The sequence below is a fragment of the Salmo salar genome, chromosome 25 (assembly GCF_965601325.2).
Source record: "Salmo salar chromosome 25, fSalSal1, whole genome shotgun sequence".
NCBI lineage: Eukaryota > Metazoa > Chordata > Actinopteri > Salmoniformes > Salmonidae > Salmo > Salmo salar.
Genome location: NC_138315.1, coordinates 24,199,061 through 24,217,765, shown reverse-complemented (window position 1 = coordinate 24,217,765; position 18,705 = coordinate 24,199,061). Strand labels below are relative to the sequence as shown.

Sequence of the window (18,705 nt, the reverse complement as noted above, 5' to 3'; positions counted from 1 at the left end):
ATGTGTGAGTTTTTGTCACAACCCGGCTCGTGGGAAGTGACAAAGAGCTCTTATAGGACCAGGGCACAAATAATAATATAATAATAATCAATAACTTTGCTCTTTATTTAACCATCTTACATATAAAACCTTTTGTTCATTGAAAATGTTGACTAACTCACCACAGGTTAATGAGAAGGGTGTGCTTGAAAGGATGCACATAACTCTGCAATGTTGGGTTGTATTGGAGAGAGTCTCAGTCTTAAATCATTTTCCACACACAGGCTGTGCCTGTATTTAGTTTTCCTGCTAGTGAGGGCCGAGAATCCACTCTCACATAGGTACGTGGTTGCAAAGGGCATCAGTGTCTTAACAGCGTGATTTGCCAAGGCAGGATACTCTGAGCTCAGCCCAATCCAGAAATCAGGAAGTGGCTTCTGATTAATTTCAATTTTCACAGAACCGCTTGTTGCAATTTCGATGAGGCTCTCGTATTCAGATATCGGTAAGTGGACTGGAGGCAGGGCATGAAGGGATAACGAATCCAGTTGTTTGTGTCATCCGTTTCGGGAAAGTACCTGCGTAATTGCACACCCAACTCACTCAGGTACTTCGCTATATCACATTTAACATTGTCCGTAAGCTTGAGTTCATTTGCACCCAAAAAATCATACAATGATGGGAAGACCTGTGTGTTGTCCTTGTTAATGCAGACAGAGAAGAGCTCCAACTTCTTAATCATAACTTCAATTTTGTCCTGCACATTGAATATAGTTGCGGAGAGTCCCTGTAAACCTAGATTCAGATCATTCAGGTGAGAAAAAACATCACCCAGATAGGCCAGTCGTGTGAGAAACTCGTCATCATGCAAGCGGTCAGACAAGTGAAAATTATGGTCAGTAAAGAAAACTTTAAGCTCGTCTCTCAATTCCAAAAAACGTGTCAATACTTTGCCCCTTGATAACCAGCAAACTTCTGTATGTTGTAAAAGCATTACATGGTCGCTGCCCATATCATTGCATAGTTCAGAAAATACACTAGAGCTCAGGGGCCTTGCTTTAACAAAGTTAACCATTTTCACTGTAGTGTCCAAAACGTCTTTCAAGCGTCAGGCATTCCCTTGGCAGCAAGAGCCTCTCGGTGGATGTTGCAGTGTACCCATGTGGTGTCGGGAGCAACTGCTTGCACGTGCATTACCACTCCACTCGGTCATGGCTTTTGCGCCATCAGTACAGATACCAACATGAGCAGCAGCTAAATGGACTGTTTGAAAATGTGAAGAAAAAACTGTATTTGGCGTACCCCCGACGGCATTGCATACCCCAGTTTGGGAATACCTGATCTAGCTGAATTGTTGGGCACTGGCTTCTGTTTCAGTTTGTTAAACCTTATCTTTAATTAAATGAGAATCTACTTGAATGTTTTCTGGAGTGTGTCCTGTTCTTTACAAGAATGTGAATGAGCAGGTCAGTCATCACCCTGTAGTGATTTACCCTCGGTGGTCCCGCCATCTCTCCCTCCTTTCATCCGAGTCAGAGAGAGAGAAACCTTTCCAAACGGAGAGAGAGAAAGCCAGGTCCATATTAAAGACAGATGATACTGAGGGAGAGAATGCCAGGTACATATTAAAGACAGATGATACTGAGAGAGAGAGAAAGGAGAAAATAAAGAACCAGTCGGTTTAGCACCAATACAACAGAATGTTAACATTTCCGTTCGTATCTCCCTTCCTTTTGTTTCATGGTGTGGGACTTGGAAAGCTCTGTAGTCCCGCTGGCATGGTGCGCTGAAACGCTAGGGACCATTGCCAGAGAGACATCCTCAACACATTAGAGGAGATCCACAGAGAGGGATCTGTCAGACAGACAGGCAGACAGACAGACTGAGGCAGGCAGGCTATCAAGAAAGAAAGATAGACAGAACTTTGGCCAAATTGGGTTTATTTTTGTCATTCAGACTCCACCCAAACTGACACATTTCTTTCCAGTCCACACCTTTTAATTTGTTGTCCGTCCCAGAAAAGACCAAAAAAGTTTGGTCTGCTTAACATTGCAAGCTCTCCTCTCCTTTCTCCGCTTATCTTAAAAAAAACTAAGAGGTGGATGAAACAAATCAATAGGTTTGTGGGACTTCTATTTGCATTCCCAGATCTGATGGTGATGGTGATACATACTTTGTTCCTGCAGTGGAAAAGCTATTCATCACTAGACAAACCAGGGAGGAGGACGAGTGGAGTTGAAAACAGAGTCCTTACTCCGACTGCCATGATTAATGTGATTTGATCTTGACAGTGCTCCCCTAATTCATCAAGCCCCTGATCTAGCTGTCTGTTCCTCCGCCTGTGCCAAAATCACCCTAATTACATATACCTTGCTCTGCAAATTAAGTAGCGGTGTCATATGTCGGTGGTGTATGTCGCTTTGTTACCCGCACTGCAGTATGTCAGGGGTTCTGCTTCCTGTCTACCTGAACAAGACGGCTCCGCACTGAGACCCTTCATCACTGTTTGCTTGGAAAATAATGAGGGCATGGGTCATTTTGTCAGAGCTGTCATATTTACAGCTATCGGACTGTTCCTACTCTGGTAGAAGGGATGGATGCTGCCTTCATGCCTGGCTGGCAGCGCCTCAGAACAGAGCTAGCTATGGAACAGTTCCTTCTCTGTTTATAACTAGTTTCCATATACACTGAGTGAACAAAGCATTAGGAGCACCTTCCTAATATTGAGTTGCAACCCCATTTGCCCTCAGAACAGCCTAAATTCGTTGGGGCATGGACTCCACAAGGTGTCAAGAGTTCCACAGGGATGCTGGCCCATGTTGACTCAAGCTTCCCACAGTTGTGTCAAGTTGTCTGGATGTCCTTTGGGTGGCGGACCATTCTTGATACACACGGGAAACTGTTTAGCGTGAAATGTGCCTGTCACCTACTACCATACCCCTATCAAAGGTACTTAAATATTTTGTCTTGCCCATTCACCCTCTGAATGGCACACATACACAAACCAGGTCTCAAGGATTAAAAATCCTTCTTCAACCTGTCTCCTAGCCTTCATCTACACTGATTGAAGAGGATTTAACAAGTGACATCAATAAGGGATCATAGTTTTCACCTGGATTCACCTAGTCAGTCTATATCATGGAAAGAACAGGAGGAACAAGAACCAGAACCAGAGTTCCTAGGGAGGGATGCTGCATCAGTCAGTACCTGGCTAGATAGGTCTCTTGGTTACTCATGGATATGGCTAGATGCACCAAAGACATAAGAGTAAAATGCCTGGAGCATTTCGCTGGTCTGGACTGGGGGAATTTGGCGAAGTTCTTTGGAGAAAGATTGGGACATTTTGGGAAAGATGCATTCATCCCTCAACAGTACAGTACAGTGCTAGCTTGCTCTGAGACAGTGTAACAGTACAGAGCTTTGCTTTGAGACAGTGCTTATAATGTGCGGTGTAGGCCTAAAGTGTATTGTGGAAATGGGCATCCTCTGTGTGAACCCACAAGTCAATGAAGAGGGAAGCCAGCCTCTTCTCTCTGCCAACATGTTGGAGGGGGTAATTAGTATCCAAAATCCAGCCTTCCGTTCCCAGAACATAAACAGCAACACAACGAGAGGAAGCGGAAAACAGATCCCCACTCATTCCAGATCAGCAGGACCGCTATTTATTCTTTTTGGGAGTTGGATCCAAATTGCAGCATTGAACTGAACTGAATTCTGCCCCAAGGTTTAGTGAGGTGGAGCTGGAGAGCTGCGGCCTGCACCACCCCTGTACGTAAACACATGCGGTCCAGCTTACCAGGCAATCAGTCTAGGCTTGGAATGTGTTGATTAAATGGATTTACCAGATCAGCTATTTGTTTTTTTCTAGTTTAAAGTACAGTTCCCGAGCGTGCGTTAGAAGGGAAGCCGATCTTGAGCATGCTGATTGGTTAGCGTTGGAAGATTGGGTTGATCCTGAGCATGCTGATTGGATGTCAGTCCATTGACACTCAGTTTTTTAGGATGTTGGTTCTAGCTTTCACTCAGTACTAATGGGAGGATTTAAAAGAAAAGTTCCTGTGAATTATTGCGAGGAATGCATTCATGAAAGGACAGAAGCAGCTATCAATCAAATGGTTTGAAAATGTCAAGATTTATCTGGCAAATTTAGATAATTTGGTTTGAAGAACTGCAGAAGTCACCAAGTTGAATCAGAATAAAAGATAAGTGTGTCTTTGCATACTAGCTACTGTCCCCACTAGGTTTCTAGGTCATCCTCATTCCTTTGTCTGCTGTACAAAGAGTCCTCTTGTTAAAGAATAGTATATCTTCAAAGTTTGAGTCCAAATCCTCAGCATCCTGATGAAGAGTCCCAAAAACAACTAGGAGCTCACTGCAGCCCCATCCCCAGCCCCTGTGGGGTAACACAGCTTGCATCCCAAATGGCACCCGATCCCCTTTATAGTGAACTACTTTTGACCAGAGCCCTATGGGCCCTTGTCAAAAGTAGTGCACTATATAGGGAATAGGGTGCCATTTGACACACAGCCATAGTGATTTATCTCAATGGGAGTGGCTGCCCAGAAGTACAGACGAGAGTGTGTCACGTCGTAATTCATCTGCTGAGCCAGTAGGGAAAAACATGCCAGAGAGGCAAATACTAACTTGTTGGCGGTTCCAGACAGCCAGGCAAAGAAAGTAGAGAGAGAGATCCACTGAAACAGGATGCCTGAATTCACATAACCTTCAGTGTTGGGGAGGAGAGGTAAAGGCTGCTATTTGTCTGTCTGTCTGTCTGTCCAGAGAAAGGCTTCCTTAACTCCTTGTTCCACCACCCTGGAGTTGCAGTAAAGACTAAGGCCACTTAAAAAGAGGTGTTGAATACAGTAGGTACAGGTCCATTTACTGCCCTGCCCCACACCAAAAGGACCGCACAGAAACATCCCCCTCCCCTATCCTCTGTACTCCACATGCATACACACAGTTATGCACTTACTCATATGTTTTTGAAGCTCAAACAAGCAATCCCTTGTCCAAATGGACTTTTTCTCACACTAGGAATCCAACAATGGGATAGCAGAGAGTAGCTACATAAGCTGGTAATCATACAGTGAAGCAAACAACAATTACCTCAAGTGGAAATGTACAGTACTGTAGTTTGTGTGGCTTGTATTCACTCTCCACCTTCTACTCCTCCTACAATATACAGTGCATTCGGAAAGTATCCAGACCCCTTCACCTTTTCCCCATTTTGTTATGTTACATCCTTATTTTGAAATGGATGAAATAAAAAAAATGGACTCATCAATCTATGCACAATACCCCATAATGACAAAGCGAGAACTGTTTTTATTTTTTTTATTTTAGCAAATGTATTAAAAATAGAAACAGATACCTTATTTACATAAGTACTCAGACCCTTTGCTATGGGACTCGAAATTGAGCTCAGGTGCATCCTCTTTCCATTGATCATCCTTGAGATGTTTCTACAACTTGATTAGAGTCCACCTGTGGTAAATCCAATTGATTAGACATTATTTGGAAGGCACACACCTGTCTATATAAGGTCCCACAATTGACAGTGCATGTCAGAGCAAAAACCAAGCCATGAGGTCGAAGGAATTATCCATAGAGCTCAGAGATAGGATTATGTCGAGACACAGATCTGGGGAAGGGTACGAAAACATTTCTGCAGCATTGAAGGTCCCCAAGAACACAATGGCCTTCATTATTCTTAAATAGAATAAGTTTGGAACCAAGACTCTTCCTAGAGCTGGCCAAACTGAGCAATCGGGGGAGAAGGGCCTCGATCAGGGAGGTGACCAAGAACCCAAAGCTCCAGAGTTCCTCTGTGAAGATGGAAGAACCTTCCTGCAGCATTCCACAAATCAGACATTTATTATAGAGTGGAAAGACGGAAGCCACTCCTCAGTAAAATGCACATAACAGCCCGCTTGGAGTTTCTAAAAGGCACCTAAAGGACTCTCCGACCAGGAGAAACAAGATTCTCTGGTCTGATGAAACCAAGATTGAACTCTTTAGCCAGAATACCAATCGTCATGTCTGGAGGAAACTAGGCACTGCTCATCCCTTGGCCAATACCTTCCCTACGGTGAAGCATGGTTGTGGCAGCATCATGCTGTGAGGATGTTTTTCAGCAGCAGGGACTGAGAGACTAGTCAGGATCGAGGCAAAGATGAATGGAGCAAAGTACAGAGAGATCCTTGATGAAAATCTGCTCCAGAGTGCTCAGGACCTCAGACTGGAGCGAAGGTTCACCTTCCAACAAGACAATAACCCTAAGCACACAGCCAAGAAAACGCAGGAGTGGCTTCGAAACAAGTCTCTGAATGTCCTTGGGTGGCCCAGCCAGAGCCCGGAATTGAACCCGATCGAACATCTCTGGAGAGACCTGAAAATAGCGGTGCAGCGACGCTCCCCATCCAACCTGACAGAGCTTGAGAGGATCTGCAGAGAACAATGGGAGAAACTCCCCAAATACAGGTGTGCCAAGCTTGTAGCATCATACCCAAGAAGACTCACGGCTTTAATTGCTGCCAAAGATGTTTCAACAAAGTACTGAGTAAAGCGTCTGAATACTTATGTAAATGTGATATTTCAGTTGTTTGTTTTTATACATTTGTAACATTCCTAAAAACCTGTTTTTGCTTTGTCATTATGTGGTATTGTGTAGATTGATGAGGGGGGAAAAAACGATTTAATAAATTTTAGAATAAGGCTGTAACGTCAAAATATGGAAAAAGTGATTCTGAATGCTTTCTAAATGCACTGTGCATAGCTACAGACAAAGGTAAAGAGACGACTGTCTGTCTTCCACTCTCCCAATGACTTCATAATATAAATAATAATAATAAAATAAATTATTAATGCCATTTAGCAGATGCTTTTATCCAAAGCGACTTAAAGCCAATTTATGCTTGATCTGAAAATGTGGTCGGAGGCTCCGTATGGAGGGGGTGATGCAATTGAGAAGCCTCCGGAGGCATGCAGAGGCCAAACCGAGCTCCGTGCCAAATTGAGCTCCGTACTGCATCACCGTGCACCTCCCAAATTTTGTAACAATGTGGAGGGCTTCGTATAGCTGGTTGACAGTAGGTGGGGCCGGGAGGTCCTGTATAAACACAAATTCACTTTCTTGAAAACTTCCTTCGCAACAGCTCTGCAGTGCAACAGGAAGCGCATGAAGTATGAATGCCCTGAATTCTGCAGAGGCCGTATCGCAGTAAATGCTGTATGGCCACTGCAGACATCAGATTGACCATGCAGGGCCTTTCACAGTCATTCTTTCATACATGTTACGTCAGGCTGGTCCCGGAAATCAAACCCTCTATCCTGGCGTAACTGAGCTACAAAGGACCACTTCAGTTACATCAGTTTAGTCTGGTAGCCACCCATGGCGCTGTGTATGATGGAATTCTCTTTAAATTACAGGTTCTAATGTAGACTGCTCTCCCAGGGTCGTTTGTTCAGGGTTGTTGAACTACATACTCCGTCTGTGACTAAGACCTGTCTGTGGAGAAACAGTTCAAGTAACATCTTGTCAGAAAGAGGGCGGATCGACAAGACTTCAATAATAGTAGCTGTCAGAGAGGTCCCTATTTGTTGTCTCCTGACAGGCCAAGGTAGTACATTTTCACCTCATTATCAAAGACTCAAACACGCACGTGTGTGATTAATGGTGTTTTTTAACATGTTCTGTGTCATACCGTGACAGACAAATAAGGTTTCGATGATGATTATGTGTGAAAACTGCAATGTGTTACTGCGGTATTTTGAAGCTCAAAGAACCCCATCGAAAAATACATTCAGAAATGCTTCACCATTGAAACAAAGGAATTCAAGGGATTTAAGAAAGGTATATGTGTCAATTGTATGTCATTTCTCCAGTTGAGCTCTGATCAAATACATCATTCAAGTCTGGGAGGTAGGGCACGACCAATTCATTTTGCACCAGTCAGGTTAGTTGTTGTTCATCATTTTTGCACTTCAAGCTTGTTTAGATTCCATCTAGGAGGGGGCTCCCATAAGAGAGAGCATTCACAGCCTCCACAAACTAGCCAATTTCAATTTCACAGTTTCAATTAAGTTTATTGACTTATATTCCAAATACTTGAAAGGAGTCCAATACCACTGTATATATAAACACAACATTGGCCTCTTATCTGGCTTTAAATGTTTATTAAGAAATGGCACATTTGAAAATGTTCACTTGTGTACTCTGTGTTGATTCTCTGTGGCTGAGGTCGGGACCACAGGTGAGTCAGTCAACGTCCAAAATTGTACCATATTCCCTATTTAGTGCAATACTTTTGACCAGGGTCCATAGGGCTTTGGTCAAAAGTAGTGCACTATATAAGGAATAGGGTGCCATTTGAGATCGCAGCCTCAGCCGGCTCTAAAGGCTCTTTGGGGTCGTCACACCTCAGATCCCACCGCTGCCTCCAAATGACACTCCCCCCACAGCACAGCGATAACCGGGAACACTGTGGCTAAACATGAAGGACGGTGACCAACCAGCACGGTCCGTAGTAAATTACTCAGACAGATAAGAGCACTCTGGTGCCAGTTTTACGGAACTCGGCGCGTCAGTGAAGCTGAACGCTAATCTGTGGAACTTGCACAGGCCTCTAGACCCGCGTCGTGTGGAAGCTCCAAGGGGAGGGAATCAGCTTGTGTTTTTGTGTATGGAGCGTCTGTTTCTTCTCAGCTCCCCCAGAACAGAACAGAGACCTCTTTATGGGCCGTCCATTGGAGGGGTTGACGGCAGAAAGTTGGCCATCAGACAAGGCTGGTTGTCTGTAGGCGTTTACTGGAAACGGAGGGAGCAGCAAGAACTGGGTTGGGTTGGGTTGGGTGCAGGTTGGCTCCCATACAGAGAGGGGTATAAATGAGAGACTGAGGTGAACCCAGGCCTTGCCAAGAACGCTAACATCTCAGACCCACCTTTCAGACCCACAACCAGCCTCTGCCAGCTTCTCATCCCTATGGATTTCAGTGAGAGATCAGTATAACCAAATCCACAGATTTTACGGCAAGAAGCCATATCAGTATTTCAACTATTTTCTTTACCTCATGTACTCCTGGCACATATCAGCATTTACTACGGAAATGTGTGTTGTAAGTCTAAGTTCCAAGTAGTATCTAATATGAATTCTTATCATTATAACTAATAGATGTTAAAACATCTTTGTGTATACTAACTTATATCAGCTTCAAATACTTTTTTCTTCAAAGCAAGAGCATTTTAGTTGTTTTTGTGTGTTGCCTGCCTGCAACTCATCAGTTGAACAGACTGAAGTCTGGTACGCTGAGCCCCCAACTCCACCGTCCCCACAACCCCCCCCCCCCCCCCCCCCCCCACCTCCCCATCCCACTCTCCCCTATCCACCCCCATGTCCCGCCCCACTTCATCAACCCTCTCCTCCCCCCTCCCCAATGGACAGCATACTGTGAGTCATTACAGTGGTAATTTGGAGACTAATGAAGTGTGAGGACGTGGTACTGGCCTGCTTCCTTTAAAAACGCCTCCTGACACATCTACTCCTTGGTTAAGAGAAGCAGCCTGTAGTATAGGAGAAGCCTGTAGTATAGGAGAAGCCTGTAGGCCTCTATAGCAGCAGACAGAGAGTGGAGAGGTGAGGACGTGGTACTGGCCTGCTTTGTTTAAATCCTGTTTCCAGGTGCTGCACTGCCTGGCTCACCACACACAGAGGTTTCAATTAGACCCAACAACCATATTAACACAAGGAGTAGCATGCCCCTTCAAAGAACAAGCTTTGCCAAAAACAGTTAAAAGAACTGTGCCAGCGGCCAGCAGACAGCCGGCACGGTATTCAGTGTTCTATTCTGGCTTCAGGGAGTAGCTATCAAGAGTTACAGCAGCCTCCTGGCTGTTTCTACAAGCAGACCTGCTAGTTACCTGCCAACAGATGACACATTTATATCCCACTGACTGTGACCTGTGGGCTATATTATCAATGAGTCAACTTTAGTCACAGTATCTTGTTCTATTAATCTGGTAGCTTGAAGGTGGCCGACAAGACGCCTCAGTTTTTTACAGTTTACATCCGGATGGATGTGCTGACTCGTAACAGGGCTAAGTACTAATACGAGAGACACTTTGGCTGTGCCCACCCAAACAGTAGGCTTTTTCATAGGAGTGTAGTCTGAGACCCTCAGTCTCAACTTGCTCAATGCACAAAAATCCTGTTGTACAAAACACTGTTTTGCATTAATCTTTCAAGGTATTCATGCTTGTGCATGGTTGTCTCTTTCACTCGATTTCTGTTACTAACTCATTTTCCCTCTCTCTTTCCAGACATCATGGCCTAGCAGGCAGCCCGGTCATCTCAGACGGCATCTCTCTGATCCGTCTGTCCCCCCACGCAGCAGGGACGGGGGATTCCCCCTTCAGCCCACCTCACTCCTACGTCCACCCCCAGATGGAGCACTACCTCCGTTCCATGCACAGCAGCCCCACCCTCTCCATGATCTCTGCTGCCCGCGGACTCAGCCCTGCAGAAGGTGAGACACACATACAAACTACTGGAAATTATAGGGGAGCTTACTGTAACAGAGCATTAAAAGAAATACAAAATATGAAAAAGTGCATCATATTTTCTACGCCCATATCTGTCAGATTGTACATGATATATATATATACAAATGCTAAGAATAAGACAGAAATATAGTTTGAAAGTTGTTATGTAAGGGTGTGTGTTGATAGATTTACAGACATTCGGTTCAGTTTTAAGGAGGTGAGATGAGAGGATCAGGCTGTGTTTAAGGGAAATAACACTTAATGGATAGTTCTCGCTATAAACACAGAGAGAGAATGTCTGGAACACATCTCCCAAAGCACACCTGGGTATATGTTGTTATGTTGTTTATACACACCATACTGTGAAAATTTGTCTAACACCTAATACACTCTGCTACATTAAAACTTTCTCCTTTCATCCTCTCACGTAATGGGATGTGTATGGTTTATACAACGGGTGGGTCTAATCCTTGACGCTCATTGGTTAAAACCGCATTCCAATCGGTGTCTATTCCACAAGTTACCACCGGCTAAAGCTATGACGTTGAAATGCCTATTTACTCTGTTCCATCTCACTGCGCAATCCACTAGCCAGACAATTTATGAACTTGATCTCCACTGTAAAAAGCATCTAGACATTATCTCCCATTTCTTTTAGACTAGCAATTGGTTTTCAATTGTGGTAAAACTTGCTGTCTTTCCCTTTGATATTTGCAACATTGTTTCAGTATTGAAATTCAATCTCCAGCTGTCCCATAGTAATGAACGTGTTGGGAGTCAGAATGAGACAGACAGACAGGCAGGCAGCTTTTCTCAGCCAGTCGAAATCATGAATCAGCATCATTTTTATGGATATTTACAAAGAAATGTACATTTAAAAACCGGTTAAAACGAAACGAAGTAAAAACAGGTCAAACGAAACGAAGTGCAGCTAGTTTACAGTCTTTCCAACTTCAGTTTGAAGTGATTGTGTTAGCTGTGTTGCTGGCTAGCTCCTCTGAACAACAATGTCCTGACGAGAGAGTACATTATCAATGCCAGGTGAAATAGTGTATCATTAGCTCATTATTATTGATGTATCCAAATAAATATCACTAAAAACAGCTTAAACAAACGCAAATGCAGCTACTTTGTTGTTATTCTGGCTGTGCTGTTTGACGTGACTGTAAATTATCCGTAGTTGGCTAGCTAGCAAGCAAGGGATAAGAACGTTGCCGGCCAGTATAGCAATAGAGCATTTAGAACAAACGTCAGGGTTGCGTCCATAGATGCAGAACAAAAAGACTCAACGACTGGGTCACGTCACCGGCAACCAAACCGATAGAACAAACGACCAGCCGGCTTGGGTAGCATCCCTAGATTTGTGTCGGGACTATATTTTGTGGAAGGATGAAATAATATGAATACATTTAGGTAAAGTTTTTAATGAAAATACATACAGTTGAAGTCGGAAGTTTACATACACTTAGGTTGGAGTCATTAAAACTAGTTTTTCAACCACTCCACACATTTCTTGTTAACAAACTATAGTTTTGGCAAGTCGGTTAGGACATCTACTGTGTGCATGACACAAGTAATTATTCCAACAATTGTTTTCAGACAGATTATTTCACTTATGATTCACTGTATCACAATTCTAGTGGGTCAGAAGTTTACATACACTAAGTTGACTGTGCCTTGAAACAGCTTGGAAAATTCCAGAAAATGATGTCACGGCTTTAGAAGCTTCTGATAGGCTAATTGACATAATTTGAGTCAATTGGAGGTGTACCTGTGGATGTAGTTCAAGGCCTACCTTCAAACTCAGTGCCTCTTTGCTTGACATCATGGGAAAATCAAAAGAAATCAGCCAAGACCTCAGAAAATAAATTGTAGACCTCCACAAGTCTGGTTCATCCTTGGGACAATTTTCAAACACCTGAAGGTACCACGTTCATCTGTACAAACAATAGTATGCAAGTATAAACACCATGGGACCACACAGCCGTCATACCGCTCAGGAAGGAGACGTGTTCTGTCTCCTAGAGATGAACGTACTTTGGTGCGAAAAGTGCAAATCAATCCCAGAACAACAGCAAAGGACCTTGTGAATATGCTGGAGGAAACGGGTACAAAGTATCTATATCCACAGTAAAACGAGACCGATATTAACATAACCTGAAACGCCACTCAGCAAGGAAGAAGCCACTGCTCCAAAACCGACTTAAAAAAGCAAGACAACAGTTTGCAACTGCACATGGGGACAAAGATCGTACTTTTTGGAGAAATGTCCTCTGGTCTGATGAAACAAAAATAGAATTGTTTGGCAATAATGACCATTGTTATGTTTGGAGGAAAAAGGGGGATGCTTGCAAGCCGAAGAACACCATCCCAACTGTGAAGCACGGGGGTGGCAGCATCATTTTTTTTTTACATTTACATTTTTTGTCATTTAGCAGACGCTCCTATCCAGAGCGACTTACAGTAGTGAATGCATACATTTCATTTCATGCATTTATTTATTTATATATATATATATTTTTTTTTGTACTGTCCCCCCGTGGGAATCGAACCCACAACCCTGGCGTTGCACACACCATGCTGGCGTTGCAAACACCATGCTCTACCAACTGAGCCACCATGCTCTACCATGTTGCAGGGGTGCTTTGCTGCAGGAGGGACTGGTGCAATTCACAAAATAGATGGCATCATGAGGGAGGACAATTATGTGAATATATTGAAGCAACATCTCAAGACATCAGTCAGGAAGTTAAAGCTTGGTCACAAATGGGTCTTCCAAATGGACAATGACCCCAAGCATACTTCCAAAGTTGTGGCAAAATGGCTTAAGGGCAACAAGTCAAGGTATTGGAGTGGCCATTACAAAGCCCTGACCTGAATCCTATAGAAAATTTGTGGGCAGATCTGAAAAAGCGTGTGCGAGCAAGGAGGCCTACAAACCTGACTCAGTTACACCAGCTCTGTCAGGAGGAATGGGCCAAAATTCACCCAACTTATTGTGGGAAGGTTGTGGAAGGCTACCTGAAACGTTTGACCCAAGTTAAACAATTTAAAGGCGATGCTATCAAATACTAATTGAGTGTATGTAAACTTCTGACCTACTGGGAATGTGATGAAAGAAATAAAAGCTTAAATAAATCATTCTCTCAACTATTATTCTGACATTTCACATTCTTAAAATAAAGTGATGATCCTAACTGACCTAAGACAGGGAAATTTTACTTGGATTAAATGTCAGGAATTGTGAAAAACTGAGTTTAAATGTATTTGGCTAAGGTGTATGTAAACTTCCAACTTAAACTGTAAATCATTAAATGTTGGTTACCCGTTGTATAAAAGTGATAATGCCCGGGCATTATCACTTAAGTGTACACTGTGTGTGTGTGTGTTTGTATGCGTGAGCGTGCATGAATGTGTGAGTGCTTCCGTGAGTGTAAGAGAGCTAGAGAGAGAAAGAAAGAGTGTATGTGTACACATGCACATGCTAGAATGTGTGTATACGTTTTTGAACAAATGTTTGGGTATCGGAAACCATGGAAATTAGCAAAGACTAACAAAGCACATTTCCCTCTCCAATATGGAGCTCATATGATGACAGGCCTGTCCTCACGACCCTGTTACAACAACAGGTTGAAGAGAGTAGAGAGAGCTGCCTGAGAGGCTACAAAGGCTGAGATAGAGCTGTCTTAGAGGCCCAAAGATAAATCACTGAGTGTACTCCCCTGTTGACTTTAATGGCTCTGTGGCTTTGAGAAGAAGCAATGCGGAAGAGATTCTGTCACTGATAAAGTGGCAGCAGTGGCAAAGAAGTATGTCATAAAATGGATGGCATTAAGCTTGAGTGAACATAAATAAAGTTGTGTAAGCGTGGAGCCTATCAGAGAATACTGTAGATAATTCTAGAGATAGAATACCTGTAAAGTAGTTGTAGACAACTTGTTTTGAGTGAGTTTTAGTAACCTCATGCCTAGACACTACTGTTAATTGTCCCAGAGATTATTATTTTTCTTATGTTGTTGTAGAGCTATAGAATCAGTCCATTTTATCAGCATATCAACTTGGTTACATCAAGAAAAGGACAGATCTTCCAATTATAGGAAACATCCACACCCTTTATAGTCAGTGTTGTCAATGTCTACTATATGTCTGATACAGCAGTGTAGGGTCACCCCAAACCATGTAAATGAGATAGAGCCTCCTTGCTCTGCCTTCTGTCTGTTGAATTCCCTGGCTTTATGAGCTGGTTTCACCGGGTCGACTACTGGTTTTATCCTCTACCCTCCACTACCATGCTCCTGTCCTTATGTCTGTCCTATGCACTACCCTGCACCATCCTCAGTCTGTCTGTCCAGTCCACGACCCTCCACCATCCTCAGTCTGTCTGTCCAGTCCACGACCCTCCACCATCCTCAGTCTGTCTGTCCAGTCCGCTACCCTCCACCATCCTCAGTCTGTCTGTCCAGTCCACGACCCTCCACCATCCTCAGTCTGTCTGTCCAGTCCACGACCCTCCACCATCCTCAGTCTGTCTGTCTGTCCAGTCCACGACCCTCCATCATCCTCAGTCTGTCTGTCCAGTCCACACAAAGCAGCTACTGGAAGTGGTTATGTGATCCGGCAGGCGAGGAGAAACTAAAGCTTCTCTGTGGGCCTCCTAGCCAGCACAAACAGACGCCTGTTCTTTTTTGACCGCAGCCAGCCCTAATTAGTCCTGATAGGACCATTTTGGTGTGGCCCATGGTTTAGGCCACCCCTCCTTCCCCTCTCTTTCTCTTCTCCCCAGTTTATCTAACTAACAGTAGTGACATTAGGTCAGGGGTGGTTGGAGTAAAACATATATACTTTAAAATGACTAAAACCAAATGGAAACTGTGTAGAAATGATAATAGACCTACATTCATACATTTTCTTGACTGTGTCCATCTCGCTAATAATCACCCAAATGAAAGCTAGACATTCAGGGAGCATCGGAAATTGTAAAAACTATGGATAGAGGACTATTTTTTGCTAATTTTTACGGTGAGGAAATATAGCACATTTTCAGTGCAGCCCTCCGGACCTCTTTGATGACTGAATGCGGACCCCCGGGGTAAAATTGGTTTGACACCCCTGCATTAGGCCCTTTAAGGGAGTTAAACCTCCACCCTTCCATCCCTCCTTTCTTCCACTCCTCTTTCTCTATCTGTAGAGAGGTTAGCCCCTGATATATCCGCAGGGGCAAATGGAGAGCAGGAAACAGGGGGAGGAGGCCACAGTTATGGCTATAGGCCTCAGTGGCTCGCTGCAAAAGGAAAGAAAACAAATCTACATCTCACTCTTACAGCTTGTGACACTTTTAAATGTGGGTTTACAGGGTGCAGGTGTTAACACGTTCTACATCAATATTTCCGAAATGCTCAAGGGTTTCCCTTCTCTACCACTATGGATGCCATTTTGTGTGTGTGTGTGTGCGTGTGCGTGTGTGTGTGTGTGTGTGTGTGTGTGTGTGTGTGTGTGTGTGTGTGGCGTGCGTGCGTGCGTGCGCACGTGCGTGCGTGCGTGCGCGTGCATGTAATCTGTCTCAATGAATTTATGTGCGAGACAAGAGAAGAGCAGGAATGTTCTATTCCCTTCTTCTTTCTCTTCTTCGTTTACTCCCCGGGGTCATTCACACACCCCAGCAAATCTCAAAGACTTCGCCTATCTTTTAGCAAAAGCTTTTTGCCCTCCAGGCATCTTCTGTAGCATAGATCTTCAAACCTGTGAAGCAACGCACCATGTCTGTTCCTCTCTGTCTCTCCGTCTGTCAATTCTACTACTCACTCTTTTGGTCTGTGTCTGTCTCTGCGTCCTCTCATTTCGAACCCCCCCCCCCCCCTGTCTGTTCCTGTGTCAGTCTTCCCTGTTCCCATGTCAGTTATTCATTAGTTCACCTGTGTCTCACATCTCACCCCTCTCTCCATCTCTGTCCGACAGTGACCCATGAGCACCTGAAGGAACATGGTCTGTTCAGCCTGCCCCCTCCACCTCCAGGTGCCAACCCTACAGATTACTACCACCTCATGGCCAGTGGCAGGAGCACTTACGGAGACCTCATCATGCAGACCGGGGCGGCCGCAGCAGCAGCAGCCGCAGCAGCACACCTGCCCGACTACAGCCCTGTGGACGGTGAGTGACCCTGAAATCCTGAAACACACCTTCCTGGGGTGTACCCCAAATGACACCCGATTCCCTAGATCAGGGGTTGGCAACCCTGGTCCTGGAGTGCAACAGCCACTGCACTGCAGGATTCTTTCCCAACCAGACACCACACCTGATTCTACCAATCACCTCACTCAACTTAATTGGCTAAATTCATCACCTGGTCTAAAGCAAAACATGAAGTGCCTGTGGGTTTCCTACCCGTGAACTACCTTAGGCCTGACGCAGCCCAGGTCACACTGACTATCATATGTGGGACTTTCCCACCTCACTGCTAGCTGTATCATACACTGAGCGTACCAAACATTAGGATCAACTTCCTAATATTGAGTTGCACAACCCCCTAATATTGAGTTGCACAGTTCTTGACACAAATGGGTGCACCTGGCACCTACTACCATACCCAGTTTAAAGGCACTTAAATCTGAATGGCACACATCCACAATCCATGTCTCTATTGTCTCAAGGCTTAAAAATCCTTCTCTAACCAGTTTTTTTCCCCCTTCATCTACACTGATTGAAGTGGATTTACCTGGTCAATAAGGGATCACAGCTTTCACCTGGTCAGTTTGTCATGGAAAGAGCAAGTGTTCTTAATGTTTTGTATACTCAGTGTACATTGTGAAGTGTCCTTATGCCACACTACTAAATACTAAGAGCCTCATCACCCTTTGTGCTTACCTCCAGGTATGTGGTGATGTGCTTTTCATAGATGCCCTTTCTTCTTCTTGTGGCTTTCTGTGTGTAAGACTTCCCCACATCAAAGCAAGAGGAGCATTCCTGGACTTATAAAAACTCTTAGTCGTAGCAGGGGGTGTCTATAAACACAGAAAGGCCCACCACTGTTCTCCCAACACAGGCCTCTAATTTACACAGCTAGTCGCATAGTGTTTCAGGTGTGTTACTCTGTTATGAGTAACATCCTACAAATCCACAGTGGTAACCTTAAAAGGGCAACCATGTTGAGAGAGGGAGAGGAAAAGAGAGAGAGAGAGAGAGGAAGAAAGAGGAGAGAATGAGATGGAGAGAGAGAGAGAGTGAGTGTGTGAGAGATGAGACAGAGATGAGAGACATAGAAAAAGCGAGAGAGAGAGATGTTTGGCATTGGATGTACTATATTTCAGGCAGCAGCGGATGCCAGGGCTTCTGAATCTGTCTCTTCTCTGTTTCTCAGTCAGTGTTATGGCAGGTATACTGTAAATCTGTGGTCCCTGCTCTGCTCTTGCAATCTAACGGCAGGGATAGAGGATAGTGGCAGGCAGGGGAGATTTAGTGACAGTCTGACAGAACAGACGTGGTGAACAACCCTGCTTTTCACAGGAGAGGTCAGACATATGGTCAGGGACCATAGCCTTGCAGACAGTCCCAGGCCTATGAACAGAGTGATAAGTAAGGCCTAATATTGCTGCTAAGACCTGGAGATTATATCAACTCAGGAACCTTCCAGTTAGCTGTATGAATGGGGAATACAGTGCTACAGAGTGGAAAGCTAGCCTTTCGATGCCTTTCGATCGTCAAACGCATACATTCTCTGCCTGCCTGGCACAGACTCCCGGTTTGGTATCTATATCACTTTTATCCGGTCTCAAACCACCCAAGGGAAAAGAGCGAGAACGAGCCATCTACCATCTAACGGTGTTTGCACCTCCTGTCACGCACTCCGTCCACCCTGCGTGACGCTAAAGCACCAATCCTCATGTGCATGCTAGGAAAACGCTACCGCCATGATCCCTGCCAACGCAGGATCCACCTTGAAATGAACCGTTTAAATTACCCCTCAATCACTAAATCAAACATGAAGAGAGGGAGGAGGAGGGGAGGGCATGCAGATTTGGGCATAGAGGTTGTTGTCTTCCTCCTTCACTACTCCGTCCCTCCATTCCTCCATCCATCCTGCCACTCCTCTCTCCCGGCGTGACCGCCACTGCTGCTGGCTTCCCACAGTTGTTTGGGGAGGCTGTTTGCTCAAACACCCACAGACACCGACTCACACAGCACAGAACTGG

The 18,705-nt window shown here is 44.5% G+C and overlaps 1 protein-coding gene across 1 annotated transcript in view; it reads left to right on the top strand.

Moving 5' to 3' along the window:
* LOC106586430 (zinc finger protein GLI2) overlaps nucleotides 1-18,705 on the top strand; it is a 103,740-nt gene that overhangs the window by 60,705 nt on the left and 24,330 nt on the right. The window contains exons 4-5 of the mRNA XM_014173702.3: nucleotides 10,298-10,503; nucleotides 16,475-16,666. Coding sequence (XP_014029177.3) covers nucleotides 10,298-10,503; nucleotides 16,475-16,666 — 398 coding nt within the window. The remainder of the gene's footprint in view (nucleotides 1-10,297; nucleotides 10,504-16,474; nucleotides 16,667-18,705) is intronic.